General features: G+C 44.9%; 1 protein-coding gene across 1 annotated transcript in view; it reads left to right on the forward strand.

Annotated features, from left to right (window-relative positions):
• PTPRN2 (protein tyrosine phosphatase receptor type N2) overlaps positions 1-19,222 on the forward strand; it is a 599,582-nt gene that overhangs the window by 488,667 nt on the left and 91,693 nt on the right. The window contains exon 13 of the mRNA XM_050890935.1: positions 6,024-6,236. Coding sequence (XP_050746892.1) covers positions 6,024-6,236 — 213 coding nt within the window. The remainder of the gene's footprint in view (positions 1-6,023; positions 6,237-19,222) is intronic.

The raw sequence follows: 19,222 nt of genomic DNA on the forward strand, positions 1-19,222 counted from the left end.
TGATTTCTTGTAACTCTAACCAGAAACTTCACTTCTGTTTGCCTTTAGGAAGCCAGAAGAAAATATCTACCATTGATCAAGGGATCTTTGAACTCACTGAATTCTTGATTGTATTCAGTCATTGTTCGTGGTATTAATCCTACTAAAAGGTATAGAGACGCTCCAGAGTGCTTTGTGGTGTTGAAGGTTGTGGAAAGATCATTGTACCCCTACAGATGAATAGATCTGTGGCTCTTGCAGTGACCTTTCTCAGTGATTTGAATAAGCTGCAGTTCCCAGAAATCCATCTGCCTTTTGTGTTTGTCGATTTGTCTAATCTTTCCGACCCCTAAAAGAAGCAAAAAGTACCTTCCCATCCGATTTCATCCTCCCGAGTAAAAGCGTTAAATTGACCTCATTTCAGGTGATGAACTGACATCTGCTGAAAGTGATCCTGGCATCAGGCAAGCTTTCTGGAGGGGGAGCGGGGAGGGGGTGAAGAGGGAGGCAGAGGATGGCGGCCCCAGAAATCTCGTACTAACTCTAAAGATAGTACCTTAAAACACCAACAAGTAGGCCGGACCATACAGCTCAGGAGTGCAGTGCTGAACGCAAGGAACATGATGTGCACTGAAGGTGAACGTCCCCAGGCCCTGCTGCCCCAGTCAAACCTGACTGGGAGCGCAAAGTAGGGGCGAAGCAGGCACCAAAACCAAGGGAGATGCTCCTTTCCCTTCTGTTTGCTTTCTTATTTTACTAAAGGAAAAAAACCTTACCTGTAGGTTTCCTGGGGACAGATGAGGGTAGCCAGGCTCCTCCTGATGTGAAGTGTTTCTCTGGTTTTCTAGTAACCTATCAAAACTTAACTAGCGTAGTGTATCTCAACCTATGTCTCAGATAACCTCACAGAGGGAAATTACTAGAAGTGAATTTAAGTTTAGATTTATTTAAGCGAACAGACATACACAGATGTGTGTATATATATATATGAATACGTATTTTATATATATCTCCATACACACCCACACACATCCCTTTCTTCATGCTTTCTATATTAAGGGAATAATACACATATCCTCTATGGTTTGTTTTAATGTCAGTGGCTGTGACTATTAGCAAAGGATCCTCTTAAAAAAACCCCCCAATGAACTAAAACTTATTTTAGTGAAGTTTATTTTTAAGAATAATGATTTTCTTGTAGAATTCTTTTCTTCTGCCTAGGCACTTTTTTCCCTCCTTGAATGGCAAATTTGCAAGTACAATTTCATCTGCACAGAGGAACAATAGCTTTCAGTTGCACAAAGGATTTCTCCCACCCTGAATCCAAACCACAATGCCTCTTGCTCTGATAATAGCTTCTGAAAAGATTTTGTAATGCACAGAATTAATACATGATTATTTCCGCCTCACTTCTCTCATTTATTAGATTCTATAGTGAATTCCAAATTAAAAATAGCACCTTTTGAGTTTTTTAACGTTCTAATATTTTGAAACAAATCATATTCTGAAGTTGCTCTTTTTGCCCATGTTTACTAAGAAATGTGCTTTTTTAAATTATTGCTCAGAAACAAAACTGTGTAATATAAGTGTAAAAATCAAGACGTGCAAAAATTGCAAAAAATTATAATGTCAAGTTGTTTTAAAATGAATTGTAGCGATTTTTCCTTTGCAAACTGGAAGAGAGGTTGGGTGCAGTAACTGGCAAACTGGGTTTTAAATCAGGAATATCTTTTTAAATTTATGAAGCAAAACAAAACCTCAACTTCAGTTAGAGTTTTGCTTCAGCAAGGACCAAAATCAGGCCCTGCGTCCTAAAGGAAATAATGAAGTGTAATTCTGCTGAGGCATCTGGAAGGTGAGCTTTCACATCACTGCATGGGGAGCTCCTCTCTGCTCTTACACAGACTTTCTCCCACACTTCCAACATAGGTGTGAGAACTTATTTACATGAAAGCGTACATTAAATATTTACTGACATTTGCCTGGAATTCGTTTGAAATGTCGGCTGTTCTGCTGCATCATGGGATGACACCGCGGAACGGGACGCTGCTCTTTGATTAGAACAGTGATTTGTGACTCCAGCGTTATGGCTGCTCTAGTTACTGACTCAGTTTTGGGTGTATATAAAATGCGTTCTGTCGAGGGACCAGGAAAGCCTACATGAGATCAGATCCTAAGCATTTTTTCTTCCCTCTTAAAAAAAAACCAAACCACCACAAACCCTCACAGAAACGGTGTACTTCAAGCAAACACTGTTGAGTGCAAGTGGTAGGTGTAATGTTGTTCTGAGACAGGGTAAATCTTTGCCTTCTAGCATTTAAGCTCAGGCTGGGCCATTTCAAAGCAAGTAAAGACTGGCTGAACATCTCCAAAGCCTCCGTATTTAGAGTCACTTCCTAAGCCATCCATTTAGGAATTAGTTGGTTTTCCTTCACTGGGACTCTGTGCTACTACACAATTTTCCAAGGAGAAAATAATTCAGAGGAATGTCAATATATTCTGTTATATAAAGTTTAAAAAATGCATAGTTACATGTAGCTGAGTTTAATATTTAATTATGTGTAATTTATGTGGTCTATTTATTAAGCCTTAGAGGGGGGAAAAAAAAGGTGATTTGTTTTTCTTGTTACGCAACAGCTATTGTTCCCCTTCCACCCCAGGCACACGCACCATGACAGCCCCAACCAGCACAGGGAGAGGTGTTCTGCTTTAAAAGACATCCGACTGTAAATGTCAAATTCATAAATATTTAAACATTTTTCTTTCAATTTCAAGTCAAGTCTGACAGGACGCCTCTCATTAACCCTGGGCTCCGTTTCAGGCTGGGGCCTTATTGCAGGGAAGAATCAGGGGTTTAGGCGAGGTGGGGAAATCTGTGCTCCTGGCTGGAGGGAGGGGGGGGGGGAAGAGGGAGGGAGCTGGTAACTAACTGGTCGGATTAATTTTTACCCGTTTCATAATCTCATGTTTGGTCAGACATCAAGCAGGATGAAAGGGCAACCGGTTTCTCCAGCTGAGCTGGGGGCAGTGGGGGCTGTTTCCTGAAGGTCTCCTGACGGGACACGCCCGGGGGGGCCGGGCCCCGCTGCCCTCTGCGGCGCAGGGTGTCCCCAGCCCGGGGCCCGGGAGCGCCGCCGGTGCGGGACCCGGAGCCGGAGCCGGGCGGCGGGGCTTCGCCGTCGGCTTTGCTCGGCGTTTGACGCGGGGCTGCGCAGCCGGCAGCAGTCACCGATGCCAGGGTGTTCGCCGGGGGCGGCGTGGGGGCTGGCCGAGGTGGCCCTAAGCACCAACCCCCCCGGAGGCAGGGAGGGGAGAGGGGAACCCTCCGGGCCCCGACGGCAGCGGCTCCGGAGGTGCTCCCCGTGAAGCGGGCGGGAGGAAGGAGCGGGGAGAAGGGCCGGCGGCCGCACGGCAGAGCCCCTCGCCCTTCCCCATCAGCCGCTCCGACGTGGCGGGCAGCGCCGGGCGGCCGCGCAGGCGGAGAGCGGCGGGCAGCGGCCGTGCCCCTTCTCCCCTTCGCCCCTTCCCTCCCGCTGCGGAGCCGCCATCCCCTTCCAGGGCACGGAGGGTCGGGGCAGGCGTTGGCGCCGGTCCCCGCAGACGTGTCGGGTTTTTGCAAGTCCTTGCCTGCCTGAAGCCCATCACTAGGGACACGGCTACACTGGCTCCCCGCGGAAGATGCTTACCGAGGAGTAAACAATGCTAAACACCCCACGGAAGGTTTTTAACTCTTCCCCGTGTTTCACGTTCCCGGGTACAGCCGTGCGCTGGGGACGTGCGGGGTGTCTCGGCGAGCACTTCTTTTGTTCAAGGCGGCCAGCTCCGGGGACGGCAGCCCCGGCTCTGCGGCGAAAACTGCCTGGCAAAGTTGGAAGCAACATCTAAAATCACTGTAACTACAGGGGGAGAAAGGCCAGCACCCTCTTTCTCTCCCCCGTGTTTACTCGGGGCATTTGACAGCACTTTGCTCCCATCGTTTTCATTGTTTCTCTCGTATAGCCCTTTCCCCGGGTCCTTGGGCGGCTCTTTCACACGGCAACCGGAGAACGAAAATCGTTTAAAACCGTGGTTGCGAAAGCCGAGAATCAAGAGATTGAGGAGCAGTGCCCGAAACTGCCCGCCAGCCTCTTCCTTCCCGGCGGCGGCACTGCCCCTGCGCCCACCCGGGGTCCGAGGCGGGGGAGGCGGCCCGAGCCGTCCGGGGAGCGGGGCCGGCCCGCGGGCTCCGGAGGGCGGGGGGGGGGGGGGGGGGGCGGCTTGTCCCTGCCTCGCTGATGGGAGGCCAAACACCGCGGCGAGACGGATTAACGTCCCGGGGCGCAGCGCTCGGGGAGGGGGCGCCGGCACTTTGGCGAGAGCTGCCTATTTAGATGCAGATTGCGACCTCTGGCCCCGAGGGGACGGCGGCCTTTCACGGAGATGCTAATGGCAGAGCGCAGCAGCCCTTTACCCCCCCCCCCCCCCCCCCCCCCCCCCCCCCCCGCCCCGGGCCCCCAGGGCCGAGGCGGCGGGAGCTGCGAGCAGGCGACGGCTGCCGTCGGTGCAGCCCCTCCCGGATCTCCTCTGCAAGCCCCCTTCCCCCGCCCGGTGCGGAGGGCGGGCAGCGGTGCGGGCCGCGGCCGCGCTCCCCCCCCCCCCCCCCCCGGTGCGGTCGGGGCAGGTGCCTGGCTGGGGCCGCGGCGCGGGAAGGCGGCCCCGCATCCCGCCGGGGCCGGGACCGGGGCGGGGGGCGAGGGGCAGCCCCGTCCTCCTGGTGGCTGTTGGGATCTGGAGGAGGGGCCGGCTGCGGTGTAGGGGAGGGGAGGCCGGGAGGCGGCGGGCGCGGCGGTGGCTGCGCGGGCGCGGAGGCGGCGGCGGGCGGGCGGGCGGAACATGCCTGGCCTCGGCGAGCCCTGCGCCCGCCCCCCCCCTCCCCTCCGCCGCCCGGGGTTTACAAACCCGGGAATCCTCCTCCGCTCGGCGCACCCAGGCAAGCAAATCCGGGAGTCTTACTGAACCTGCATTTCCATTAACTGAGCCTCAGCCCCGGCTAATCCGCAGCACTGAAGGCAAGGAGGCTAATTAATGACAAGCTTTTACAGTCAAGACCAGCGATAATTGCTTTGGTGGCCTTTATGATTACAAGATAAAAATGGACCGGGCCTGACATAAGAGCCACTGTGTACACTGCAAGACAGGAGGAAATTAAGAGCTGGCTAGCTGAATACGGAGCAGAAAATTACTAATAGAGGAGAGATAATGAATAGGCCGGCTAGGCATTCATGGGGAAAAATCCATTTTGTTACCACGCGAAATTAGGTGGTGGAAAGGAGTTTGCTAATTGTTCTCATCTTGTAGCAACCAGGACTGAGGCAGGGGCGTGCTTTTCAATTCATTTCCCTGGTAATTGTGAAAGGGGGAATGCAGGCCAAATGAGTCTTGCTGCAATTTGCGCGCCTGGTCTTTTCATTTTCATGTTGCGTTTTTAATTGTTGCTAATATAGCTTCTAATGAAGCTAATGAGGGGAAATTATTGTACAACTTTTTAGCACATGGAGACAAGTGAAATGCACTAGAAGGATTCTCTCCTATTGCTGCAAAAATAATAGTAATCTGGAGGAGTTTGGAACTATCGGGCTTTTTTTACCCTTTTCCTTCTACAACAGACAAAAGGAAGGACCGCCACCTACTTTTTTTTTTTTCTCTGTTGTTCCGTGTTTTATTTTTCACTCCAAGAAAAAAAACGGATTTTCCCTTGCTGCCCCCCGTCGCAGCCCCTGGTCCTGGATGCGGTCCTGCGGGGCGGTGTGCGGGGCGGGGGGGCGCGGAGCTGCGGGGCGCGCCCGCCTCCGCCTTTCGGTAGTTAAATGCAAGCCGCTGGGAGGGGAGGGGATGGAGGGGGGCATGTCAGCGGTGCTGTCCCTGCCCGCCCGTTTGCCTCCATCCTTGGCTGAAAGTTAGCGCTGCCGGGTGTTTCCCCCCGACGGGGTCCCTTTCCTCCGCGCAGCTCCGCGCTGCTCCGCGACCGCGCAACTCAGGCGCTGCCTCTCTCTCCTCCCCTGCAGAAAAGCAACGTCCCGCCGGTCCCGCAGCGCAGGGAAGAGGCAGAGTCCACCAAATTCCTCCTCCTCACCCTCCTCTCCCTCGCCTGCATCGCCGGGGTCCTGGCGGCGTCGGGGGTCGCCTACTGCCTCCGCCACCGCGCCCACCACCGCCTGAAGGAGAAGCTCTCGGCCCTGGGGGCCGACGCCGGCTCCGACGCTCCCACTGCTTATCAGGTAAGGACCAAGCTTTCCTCCTCCGGCCCTGCCCCCCGGGGTGCCCGGCAGACCCCGGGGGGACCCTTCTAGTACTGGGAGCAGAGGGGGTGGGTTTGTTTCCGACACTGCTCCCCCCCCACCCCCCCCCCCCCCGCTCCATTCATATTCCCGCGGATGCAGTGTGGCAGCTTTTTACTGCTGGGTATTAATCTTGGCTATTCTGGTAGTTGCTGTAAATTCGTGCCTAATTAGAAACATTAAAAAAAAAAAAAAAAGAAAAAAGAAGCCCTTGCCATTGAAATTCTCTGAAAAATAACATTAATATCCATAATCTGTCACCCCTGCCACTATTAATAACGAAAAATCTTTAACATTTATGAGGAATGGATTGCACGGTTATCTGAAGATGTCTCTCTTTTTGAGTAATCGACTTCTTCAGGGTCTGATATGAAAAGAGCCTTTGACCCGATCTGTTGCCACCTTCTGCTATTATTCAGATAAAATGAAATCTAATGCTGATAGATGGGGAGGTAAACCAGGACTGGTTCTGGGAGAACAATGGTAGCAGATGTGTACCCTGTAAGAACGGGAGGACTGCACTCAGATTTCCTGAAATACATCAGAAACCTCAGGCTTTCTCTTTCAGTTTCAAAAGTACTGGGTGGAGAGACACTCTGCATCTTCCTGAAGTTTGTTTTAGATCATGGCACTTATTTGTTGGTGTGTTATTGGTGTGGTAATGCATGTGTTATGGTCATACACCACCCAGCCCTGGTCTGCTATCGCAAAATATTTGGAGTGTGACCAGAATTCAAAGAATGTGTAAACATTGTTGCTGTAGTACCCGTGTCTGCTGTGCACCCATAGGGTCTCGCTAATGGCACTCCTCTGTCAAGTTTTATTTTACCTTCTTGTTCTGCTTAGAATCAGACATTATGGCCTTTCTGTATTCTGGAGCTGAGATAGATTCAAATTGGCAGCTGGGAGTCATACGGGAATAAACTCATATTTCCTCGCAAAGTTTGGGTCTGCCTGCACCTCTTATATGTTAGAGATGTAATGTATTAAGTACGTCTCCACAGGCTGGGTCCAGGGAGATTTTAGTACAGAATGATAAATATGAATGTTTCTGTAACAATTACTATCTTCAGGAATGGTTTTAGTTTTCAGTTTAAATGGAATGTTTACTTAAAAAAAAAAATCTTTAAATTACTTTACATCTTTAAATTTAATGACTTCCAAAGCAAGAGAGAGTGAGAGCAAGAGCATTTCCAGTGGAAAAAAAGGAGTGTCCTCCAGGATAAAGTGTGAACAAAACAGCAGTTTGTCAGATCAGTTTAGTTGGCCAAAGAGACTGTGGCCGTAAATATTTTTGTTTGGTTTTAGTAGGGAACTTGCTGTTAGCTTATTTAAACCACAGAAGCAATTGGTAGTCTTTTTCTTCTGTTAAATGTGAATACAAGAATTCTTAATTTTAAAAAAAAGCCCTCCAGGTTCCAAAATCACACTTGAAACTGAATTTGTGATAATTAACAGGACAATCTTCCTACTGACAGCTCTAATTAATAGTATCTGTAATTAAAATCGTGCCCTTCCAGCAGGAAAATTGTTTGAATTTCTTGGAGTGACCTTTTTTGCCATTTCTCCTGGGAGTATAGTGGTTAAGTTGATATTGATTTTATAATGAGCTCTGGTTTGTTTAATAAGAATCTGTAATCCAGACACTAAATGAAATGTGTGCTTCATTTCTTCTTCCCAGATTTATATGTATTTTAAAATGTTCCTAGTTAGATCTGAGAGTGACATTTTCTGTTTAAAAACAACAACAACAACGCTTCAAGGATGCTGCTCAGTTTTTCAATAGCAAGACTGTATTAATATTCTTTGTTCCTGACCTTTGGGCCCAGTCCTAACCACCTGACTTCTTAAACATTTCCATTGGTTTTTCAGGGGAACTGTAGTCATGAGTGGGAGGAAAAATGTTTTTCCTTAAATACAAAGGTTTCTAAGGGCTTGGCTCTCCTCCTGTGGAAGTAAATGGGAATTTTGCCATTTGTTTCAATGGCAGCAGTAGGAGGCCCCAGTGTAGACAGACAAAATACTCAGGCAGTTTTGACGCTGCTAAGTAGCATTTTATCAAAATGAATCACTGAGCCTGGTTCTGTATATAATAAACTGTTCACGTGGATTTGAGGAGAAATAGGATTGAGCCCTATTCGCATCGTCAAAATCACCTTATGTTGAGCTGTGTTAAATGTAATGGATATCTGGTGTGATGCATGTTTTGGATAACATCAATTAGGTCTCAGAAAAGCATCAATTATCTTTTTCCTCATCTTCTCTGATACTTGTAGGGGAATAATGTAACCCATATTAATACAGGGGAAGAAAAAAAGCAGATAGCTTTCAAAATTGTACCTACTTTGTTCTTTTCTGTTAAATGTTTCCCAAGTATCTACTGAGTTAACTCAGTGTATTTTAAAAATATGAAATATTTCAGCAGCTGCTGCCACTAGACTTTAAAGCATGATACTCCAATATGTTGCTGCTTACAGCTTAAGTGATAATTCAGATTTATTTTTTTTAATTTGAAGGGGGAGAAATTGGTCTGTATAAAAGGGCCTGGTGGCCCAACGTGATTCAGAGAGAACACTGAAATATCACTTTGATTCACATGCTTCTCAAAATGTCAGTGGTTTACATCTTCACATAAACAAGACTGACCTAAATTTTCAACATTTAGCAGAAGCATTTTTCATCCTAACCCAATTCAGCCAGGAGAGTTCATTCAGGGTTTTACTCCTTCCTCACTCACCCTGTGAACTTTGAAGAGTTTTTTCCCACAGCTGCTTTTTTTTTTTTTCCCCTTCTGGTTTGTGCAGTGAAATACGAGCTTGAGAAGGGGAAAACAGACAAACTGTATTGTCAGGGAAATAGCAGGTTGGCTGCTGAGTCTCCCCCCACACCAGAGGCGTAGCGCCTGTCATGCAACGTCACTCTCCCTCGGGCACTCACCTGCTAGCATGAGCAGTTCTCGTGTCAGCACACTTATCTACTAACAGGAGTATTTCTTGTGTAAGTGCATGTAGAAGTGACCGGTCTTAGGCAGGACGACCAATACCGTTTAAAAGTTGAAGCAGGCAAGTAAAATCTCTGTGATGCCCTTGATAAGCTGCCAAACGGCCCGATACTGCTTGAAGAGGTATCTGGTTCTTCAGGTGTTTGGTAAGGCAAGCAGCTGGCCTTCAAAGTGTTAAAGTAAGGTCTGGGAGACTGAACCCTATTGAAAGACTAAGTAACACTAGGAAGGGTAGATACACAATTGCAACTTCATTTGTCTTTGAATCACTAAACAACAAAATTCTAGGCTGGTTTAATTAGACTGTGGCTAAGGAGCTTTTCAAAATTAATGGAAGTAGTGTATCTCATAAAATGTTGCATGTGCATAAAACACATTTTATACATAAAGGCGGACAATTTTTGTGTACCTTTTAAACGCGTCTCCTGTCCTTTCAAATCACACGTGTAATGATTAGATAAGTCAGCGTTAGCATTCAGGGATGACTAAAAAGAGGTTCTTACTGCCTCCGCGGTGCCCCTGCGCATGTGCACACCTGCACCCGTGTTTTTAATTGTTGCTCGTGTTGCTTTGATCTTCTTTGAAAAGCAAGTTTAGCATTCTGCAAGCCCACTCTCTGGTCCAGGAGATTAGGGCAGAAGCGTTTTAGGAATTTTCAGCAGACAGTCTTTGATTTATTTCGTAACACTGAGCAGATTTTCTTCATGCACTTTGAAGCCTTTAGAACATAACCCAGCGAAAAACAGGCATTCAGACATCGGGGGCGGGCTGCAAACAGGGCCACTAAGTGCACATCTTACTTGTCACTGCTCCCAGTAGCGAGCAATTTATTAATGTAATGAGTGTATGTTAGTGACTGCTACTATTTAGGGATGCTCTGTTTGATTCAGGGTGATGTATTTGTGAGTCCAGCTGAACCCTGGCTTTTGACCCCCGTGTGGGGAACGCTGGGTTGTGCGAGATGTTAAATCATCAGCATATTTTATACTTTGCACTGCAGAACTTTCCTATGAGCATGGTCTTCTGCATCACTGATAATGCTCTGCAAAACGTTGCCCATAATGGAATTTAAAGGCAAAAGTTAAAATGCACTGAAGCTGGCTTCAGAAAGCCTGCCTTTTAATATTTTATGTCAATAATGTTCTTTTTAATTTTCCTTCATCTCAGCCAGAAGAACTTCCTTTAAAAAGCGAGGGGGCAAAGACCAAACAGTTTACAATGAAGTTCCTTCTTAAACTGCCTGAAGTATTCAAGGTTACATGAGCCGTGCACTGTCAGTGCAGCTGGATTACATCATCAGCTGTTTTAAAAACTTGTTCAAATAACTTGATTTGGCAGGCATATAATTGTAAATTATATGTTAAATTCTACATTATTGCATGTATTATATTATATATAAATTATATATTCCTTTGTCAAGTACAGTCTTATTAATTACATGATCCTTCTGGATTCAAAGCCACTAAGAACTTCTCTGTGCTTTTATAGATTTGATCCTGCTGGTATTTTTTATTAGAGATGTTAAGAACACAGTATTTACAACAATTACGATAAATATTTTGCTGCAAATATTTTAAAAGGCTCCAGATAAAAGAATCCACTGGAAACATACTCTCTACTTAACCATCATGCCTGGTTTGTGTGTTTAAATACAGATAATTCATTATCTCTAATATACCTTCATATTTTACACTCTAGACTGACTTTCATAAGCAAAGTTGTTATTATAGTATTAGACCTTAACGTTATAGTAATACTGCATATCAACTCCTTAGAAAATGGCATTTTGTGAACTAAGTGAAATGGGGAAAAAAAAAAAGGAAAATTTTGCTGTTCTTACTTATCAAGTTCTCAGTAATATTCCAATTAACATCAGGATCGGGACCAAAGAAGGCTGGTAAACTGGGGATAATCAGTACCATAAAGTATGACCTCCTATCTATGTAAAACTTCATTTTCAAGGACCCTCACTACACTGAAGCAAAAAACATACCACTGAGGATGGAGTGTATTCAGTACATGAGTGTTTAGTAAACATTTCAGGAAGGAATACATTTAGTAAGGATTTTGGATAGATGAAAATTTTGCCTTAAGGCTGAATGCTACGAAGGGCTTGCTTGTGTTTTCTTCTGGGAAAACAAAGGACATAACACATTTTTAATCTTTTCTTTTCCTGTGTCCTTATTAAAAGAGAAAAAAAAGATCATCTCACGTGACTATGTAAAGCAACAGGACAAACTGTAATTGTTTGTAATAAAACATACACGGGGAGGTATATGTATTAGAAGAGTTGTTCTTGTCCATTTAAGTCTGCTTATTGTGTATTATGTGAACAATTTTCTCTATCTTTAATTAGAATTCTGTCTTAAAATAAATTCTCAGGAACCTGCAAGTACATTGTATGTAATGTTGTTACATAAACCACTGTACTTTAAGGTGAGACAGTTTTCACAATGTACAAAATATGTTCTACACAGTAGTCATGCATAGCAATAATGGGAACGGAGAAAGAAGTGGGGAGTGTTTTAAGGTGATTAGAAGAGAGCTTACCTTATGTTTAAACACTTCATTGAAGTCAGAGAGTGGATGGCCAAAGCAGAATGAGGCAAAACAGGAGGTGTACAAATATGTATTTAACTTTTAATCTGTTTTTTATCTGATTAGTGTTCAGAACAATCCACAATTCCTGTGGTGCAGTGGACTATGTAATTCCCTAACCTTACTTCCTGTGGTAGCCATAAAATTGAGTTAAATGGTAGTAATGTTCAAAATAGCATTTCAAAATACTGTGTGAATTTATAAATCAGCAGAAATTTATCAGACATGCCTGTTTGATAAATTGGGGTATAAATAAATAAAAATTTATTTAAAATCAACTTCAAAATACTGCTTAATGAGAAATGTCCATCTTAAGTGCTGAAGCTCGATGGCGCAGATTTCAGAGGGCACTTCAGGAAATCTATATTTGAGCTTGTCGTGTCCGTCTGCGAGGAGCAGTGCTCTCCCATCGCCTCCTCCCCTGCTCTGCCCGCTGCTCCAGCACGCACGGCCCCGGCAGCGGGGCAGCCCCGGGGGAACCGCGCTGGCTGTGTGAGAGAGGTTTATCGGGCTTGTTACGAATGGCTCTCCTCCAAGCTTTTCCTATTTAAGAACATAACGTTTGTAAATTACTCAGTGTTGGAGAAATGGATTTGCCCTGACCAGAGAAGGTTTTACCTTCGCAGCCCAGGTCCTGGGCTGCTGCAGCAGTGGCAGTGCAGCAACACTTTTGAGTAAAACACTCTTTACATTAGAGAGGGCAGGTGGAGAGAGAGGGGTTTTTTGCAGGTATAGAAGGAAAATGAGTATGCATGCAACTCCTGGAGTGCTTGGATGAGAAGGTGCCATGTGGGTTTAGGCTTGAGTAATATAAACCATCTTTTTCAAGTACTTGGCTGTTGACCTGTGTAGGACTAGTGCAAAGTGGCAGAGAGAAGGTGATGTTGACCCTCTCCTCTTACCCAACTTTGTTTATTTTTCCCTGTCTAAAGAATACAGTGGTTGAGCTTGGTGTTTTGTGGAACAAGGGAAAACGTGCTCCAAGCATCTTGCAGTATAATTTCTGTGTATTTGGGATGTAAGAAAATACTAAGAAAAAAATAGTAGGAGGGGAAATTAAGTTAGTGACTCATTTTTAATTACTGGGAAATCCAGAGTCCTTACCCAAACAGGCATTTCTTAGAAAATGTGCTGGAGGTGCTCTGGACTTGCAGGCTGCATCTCGCCTGGTAAATTAAACCGGTAAATTGTTCGAATGGCCCTGGCACCATTTCAGGCCAAGCCACCCAACTTTCTCCCATAAGATTTCTCAGCACAGTTAGCACAGGCCAAGAAAAAGACGTGTGTTCATTCACCAAGCAGTTTTCTTAATAATTTGGCTGTGGCCACCCAGTTTTAGAGGGTGAGAATTACTGTTGCTTTATCTGCCCTAACTCCCCATCCTGGATCGCCGAGGTCCGGGCTCCCGCTCCCGAGCATCCTGCTCCTGCTTCAGAGCCCCTTCCACCCATTCCTGCTGCGCCACGGGCTGTTTGCCAGCTGAGCGTGGGCTGGTTCTGGATAAGTACAATGGATTGTCTCCCTCTGCTAAATTGATTATGTCCCAGTGCCTGTACTTTATAAAGAAGCCAAAGATAACCACAGCCTTGCCTAATGGGCTGGAGAGTATTTGATCTGCAGTCCCAGGCAGTACATCATCTCAAGTGTCCCGATTTCTTTCTGGAATAACTACACTGTCTTCAGTTGCATTTTTTTTCTGATGTAATGTAGAGGATAATCAGGCCTGTCTTTCCTACACACTTCTGCCCTTTTTTCTGTTTTAGGATTTTCCTTTTTCTTTTGGAGCAGCTCTGTTATCATGTTTCAGATTTGACACATTCTTCTATTGTATATTCTCTGAACACTCAGCAGCTAACACTGCGATCTGGCTTGCTGAGCCTTTCATATTCCTTCGGAGTGCTGCACTAGAAGAAAAAAAGATGTTTTTAAAAGTTTTTAACTGGGAAGTTTTTTTTATTTGCAGAACAAATCTTGTACCAGGGTCGTGTTCCCTGGAAGACAGAAGAAGTTTGTGTACATAACTAACTGTTGTAGGTGATGTTTGTCAGTTCTTGTAGGACCGTGTTGCCTGCGAGCGGGAACAGGTTGCAGTTTATTCTCTGAAGTCTGTAAGGTACATAAAAAGCATTCTTCCTACTGCTTTCTTCTGGGTACATCTGTTCATTCTGCACACCGGTCTCACATGGTGGACAGTGAAAGGGAAGAGGAGTGGGGGATGCAGTGTTGCTTCCTTTCTCCTCCTCCGTGCGGGCAGGGAAGATGTGCTGTGCTCGGCAGCGCGCTGGCAGAGCAGGTCCGCGTCCTGCCCAAAGCCAGCAAGATCTCAGCTTCAGGGATCTTTGTCCTTCCTGCGCTGTGTGTTTGTGCTTAGCCTTAGTGAAGGGTTTGAGGCTGACCGCAGCCACCTAACGTTTTACCCTGGTAAACTGATATGAACTTGGCTGTTTTATGGGACAGATGAACAAAAGTAGGTTTCAAATCCTCAACTTTCCTCTGCCTGTAGCCCTGTTGTGCAGCTCTTGCAAGGATGTTGCAAAGTTGAATGTTCTGAATGGACTGTGATGTTTTCGCTCGTTTTATTGTGGTATTAACTGTAAGAGAAGTTTGGATAGAGCAGACTGGAGCTCTCCTGGGGTCATGCTGCTCAACTGCTCCAGTCTTCCCAAAGGCACAAGTGAGAGGTGCTGCCTCGAACAGCCTCAGGAGCATGTGTGACACGTGAGGGCAGGGGGACCCACGGATGGCCTGTGTGCAGAGCTACAAAGACTTGGACGTTGAGGATGTGATTTGTGTTGACTGGACAAGAGGCCTCATTTCATTCCTCTCAACAGGGACAAAGCTACAGCTCCAGGGATGAGGACCCTCTATCCAAGATATTTTCCTTTTCATATATTTACATGCACAACAGAGATCCAAATGCTTTCTAGCAGTTTAAAGGACTGTAAAAGAAAATCTGAGTGATGTAATGCACATGAGCAAGGTATGGTAAAGGACTGAGACAACTCACCTGACTTCTTTGTACTGTGATTTTTGCTATTACAGGTTCTAAGTTTTCATAGTACCCGTGTATGTCACTGCAGTGTAAGTCAGCTGGGGCATTCCTGCAGCTCTTCGTATTCCAGTTCAGGTTCTCAGCTTTCAGCATACAGAGCCAGTTTTCATCACTTGTATTCTTACCGAACAACCAAACCAAGACTGGAGAAGGGAGACTGTAAAAGGATGCTCCTAGAAGTTAAATCCTTCAAAGAACCAAAATTAATTTGAAGGGGGGTGGGAAAGAATAGCTTTTGAATTGTAGAAAATAAAATTTAGTGTAGGTGACTTATCCAAAGGAGAAAATGCGTGAGGTTTTCTCTAAGCTTTGCTGACCAGTTTCTAGACTTTTTGCCAAAGACAAATGAGTGATGTTTTATTGATGTTTGCTTGGGATGACTGTATTCTGAACAAGCACAGATTTTGATCAGGGAGATAGTTTGTTAAATTTTTAATATTTCAGACTGATAAAATCCTGTTCATTTTTGGTGCAGTTTTTATTTTTCTGGTTTCCTGTCTAGCTAACATAGTTGCAGGCGATTGTTGAGGCTATTGTTGCAGGCACAAGTTGAGGCTTCCACTCAGAAGTGGCTGATCTTGCCCTCCAAAGTGGGAACAGCTCAGCATTATCGTGATAAACCTCACTTTTGGTATTGGGTTTACATGCTTACCTTGGCTGATTAAAATCACTCCCTTTCCCCTCATCAAATGTTAACTAACTTGGAGATTGCGTTTCATGCCGGTGGGAAGGCTTTTCCTTGGTCGTGCTGTCTGACAACAGCAGAGGTATATGGTTTGAAGTGGGCTGCGGTAGAGCCATAACTACCAACCCTACCCATTGTCTAGTACTGCTGGTCTGAACATCCCCCTCATCTTCAAAAATGTATCGGGGAGAATATTCACATGTCGGAGAAATATTGATCTTTCCCACTAGCTATTAATAGAAGAACGAGGGAAAGATGAAAAGGAAAAATTCAGTATGCTGCTGCTTTTCTGACAGCGTGGGGAAAAGGAACTTGGATTTTACCTGTTTTGCAACTTCTCAACTGGAGTTCATGCTGGCTTCCTGGGAAAGAAAAATGCCTTGTGTGGAGTGAAACGGTGTGATTTGCTGGAAGAGGTTTCGCTGCAGTGGATCATAGCGAAAGGTGCCAGTAGCTGGCTATCCACGTAAGATAGGAGGAGAAATGTGATGGAGCTGAATGTAGTTTTGGGAGGGAGAACAATCTACGTATGTAAATTCATGTTATATGGTGAAATTATGTTATACAGCATCTCCCTCTGCACCCTGGGGAAATAATATGTACAGTAAAATGGGAACGTGAGCATGTAAATTCCGTATACTGTCACCCACAAGAGTGAAATAAAGAGCTTCAATTCCTAATTAACCTCACTGGAAAGCTCTTGGGCGTGAAGTTAAAACATACAGAAGGGTTGCCTAGCAAGCTGTTCCAAATTTCAGCTTCTTTTTGAAGGTCTGGGTCAACCCAGTGGCTCTCCAGGCATTGTTGACTAATAATTTTGTTTGCTTGTTTGAGGGCTTTAGAAGTTAATTAAGTATAAATCAATTCTTGAGGCTTCTGTGAGTGCTGGTCACTCCATCGCTGAAGGAACACTGCGGAAATGGAGGGAGTGAGGAAAAGGTAGCAAGAATGATTAAGGGCATGGAAAACTCTTATGAAGAGAGTGAAGAGACAGATTATTTCTTCTAAAACAGTAACAAGTGGCAGCGTAGAAAAGAAAAAAAGTGTATAAAATGAGGAACTGAAGAACAAGTGAAACTCTTACTCTGTTTTCTGCCTAGCACCAGGGCAAAGACGTTCAGTTATCTTAAGTACATAAAATAAAAGACTAATAGAGGAAAAGCTGTCTGCATGATACAACTGCAACATGCAACACTATTTCTGCAGAATGTTGTTGATGCACAAGTTGTTAGCAGGAATCTCAAAAACCAAGGAAGCACGTGAGAAAAAATATTCTAGGTAATAAAATAGCTGATGATGTTTTAGAAGATATCTATAACTTCATGCCCCAGGTCTTAAAATAATCCAGAATTAAGATGTGACCGTTTTAGGAATGTGCCTACCTTGTACGTGTTCTGCGCTGTTCCCGTGTTGCTTCTTGCAGACTAACTGGTGCCTGGTGGAGAGGTCCAAGGTGGAGTAACGACCCCTGTGCTTGCATGAGTTGGCAAAGGGAAACCCAGGAGCTTCAGTAATGGCCAGGGAAGTTCTTTTCTTTGAAAGCAAACACAGACGTTAACTCCTTGCTGCAGCTGCAGGGTATTTATTGGAAGTGGTGCCATGGAGCACAGGTCAGGGATGGTGGGGGGGTCTGCAGCTCTCCTCCGGGTGGGCAGTGCCGGGGCACGACAGTGATCCGGTTGAGAGCGCAGTTGTACGGAGAGGCAGGGGAGAGCCGAAGAGAAATGTGCAGTTTTGCTGTTGTTGCTATTTTCTCCAAAATATGAAGTCTCCCTGTATCTCTGACCATCAGTACTGAGTATAAAACCCCTCTTAGTTTTTCCAGTATCTCCTGTAACACTAATAAAGTGAATGTGTAGAAATATTGACCAACATTTTTAATCCTTGAAGACTTTTGTGGTGTATGATAGAAAGAATGTCTGTTCTCAGAGACACAATGGAACTCATACATACTATTTTTTCCCACAGTTTAGGAGAGTTTCTCTGTATTACCAAAGATTTGGCTCATAATAACCTGCTCTGACTTACTGGCAACTTTGTGCATTATAGATCCTTTTCTTACACTGTTTCCTTGTTCACAAAATTTGCATTTTTTCTTCCTAGCAGAGTTAAAGAGTGATTTCATTTTTATTTTCAGTGGGGAACGAGTGGAAAGCAATGACTTCAGTTTTCAAATCAGGAGAGGGTAATGACTGGCAATTTCAACTGTCATGATAGATGATGTTATGAAAAAAAATTCATTGCCGATGGCCATCCTTGATAAATACTTCCTTATCCCAGCATCACCTTTTATGTGTATAGCCACCTTCTATGAAAAAAAAAGTATTTGAGGTTTAGAAGTTTTTAGGACTTCTTTTTGTATTTCTCTGACTGTTTTTAGTACCTCTGTTACCATGAATGCAGTTACACAGACTTAAGGAGAAGCAATAATGATCTTTGCAATGGGGTAAAATAACATCTTTAGACACAAACTTGTGGCTATATGTTTGTTTCTTTCCAGGCTGGAAGTGCATGCTGAGTCCTGTTGGCAGCTGGGAATTCTTATTTCTAGCAGAAATGATCTCCCATTTTTAGTCCTGCAGGGCAATAAAATAGTGGACTACACAGTCTTAATGTATAGCTTTCCTGAGAAACTACAGCTGGCTTGGGACTGCATTTTTTGCCTGCTTTGGGCCCCAGGCAACTATAAATGCTGGGAGTGGAAAAGGAAACATTTGTGGCAGTTATCTTTTAGAGCACTGGCATCTGCTGAAAGCTGGTCGGGCTTTGGGTGGGTTAGACAAAGTCAAAATACATGATGAATTTGCACATGGTTCTGCATGGCCTTTCAGGTTAATTCAATCGTTACTACGGTTTATTTGTAACCCATACTGTGCTGTATGGCTCTCGCTGTGCTAGTGGTGAATTTACTGTGCAAATTCATATTAAGAAGCAGCTGTGCCCTCATGAGCATGTATTTGAGTTAGTTAAGAGGAACAAAATATGGAAAAGGTGAAGTTTGTTTTACACATTATTTTTCTCTATCTAGTTACTCCTTAAGAAATCTTTCCTCTCCCAGCTTCATACTTACTATATACTTGTAAAACGCTACATGCAAGCACAGCTGAAATGTGGGAAATGCAATTTAGAAACCGGCATTGGTTGAAACCACCAAAAAAATATATTCCACCTTTTTTTTTCTTTTTTTTTTTCTTTTTTGTGGCAGGTAGGTCAATCTCATATCTCACTGCTTCCAGAATTACAGTTGTCTGAATTGCAAGACCGGTAACGCTCAGACACTGTCAGGGACACCCTGAGAAAAACCTGGGTGCTTTTACACCAGTAGATCTCAGGTGACTTCAGGTCTACAGTTTGCAGATCTTTCCTATTAGAAATAGTCCCTGGTTTCCTTGGAGGCATCCAGGTAGTCTCTTTAAATCCTGAGAGAAACCACCATGATGTCATTATGACCATGATGTCATTATGCAGGGGAAATACCAGTTCAAGTCAGTTTAAAGAAACACGAACTTTCTTTGTATATCTTCTATATGTGAAGTCGAGTGTACTGCAGTCATGTTAAGTCACACGTCTGTTTTGTAAAACTCTTCCCT

The sequence above is a fragment of the Gymnogyps californianus genome, chromosome 2 (assembly GCF_018139145.2).
Source record: "Gymnogyps californianus isolate 813 chromosome 2, ASM1813914v2, whole genome shotgun sequence".
NCBI lineage: Eukaryota > Metazoa > Chordata > Aves > Accipitriformes > Cathartidae > Gymnogyps > Gymnogyps californianus.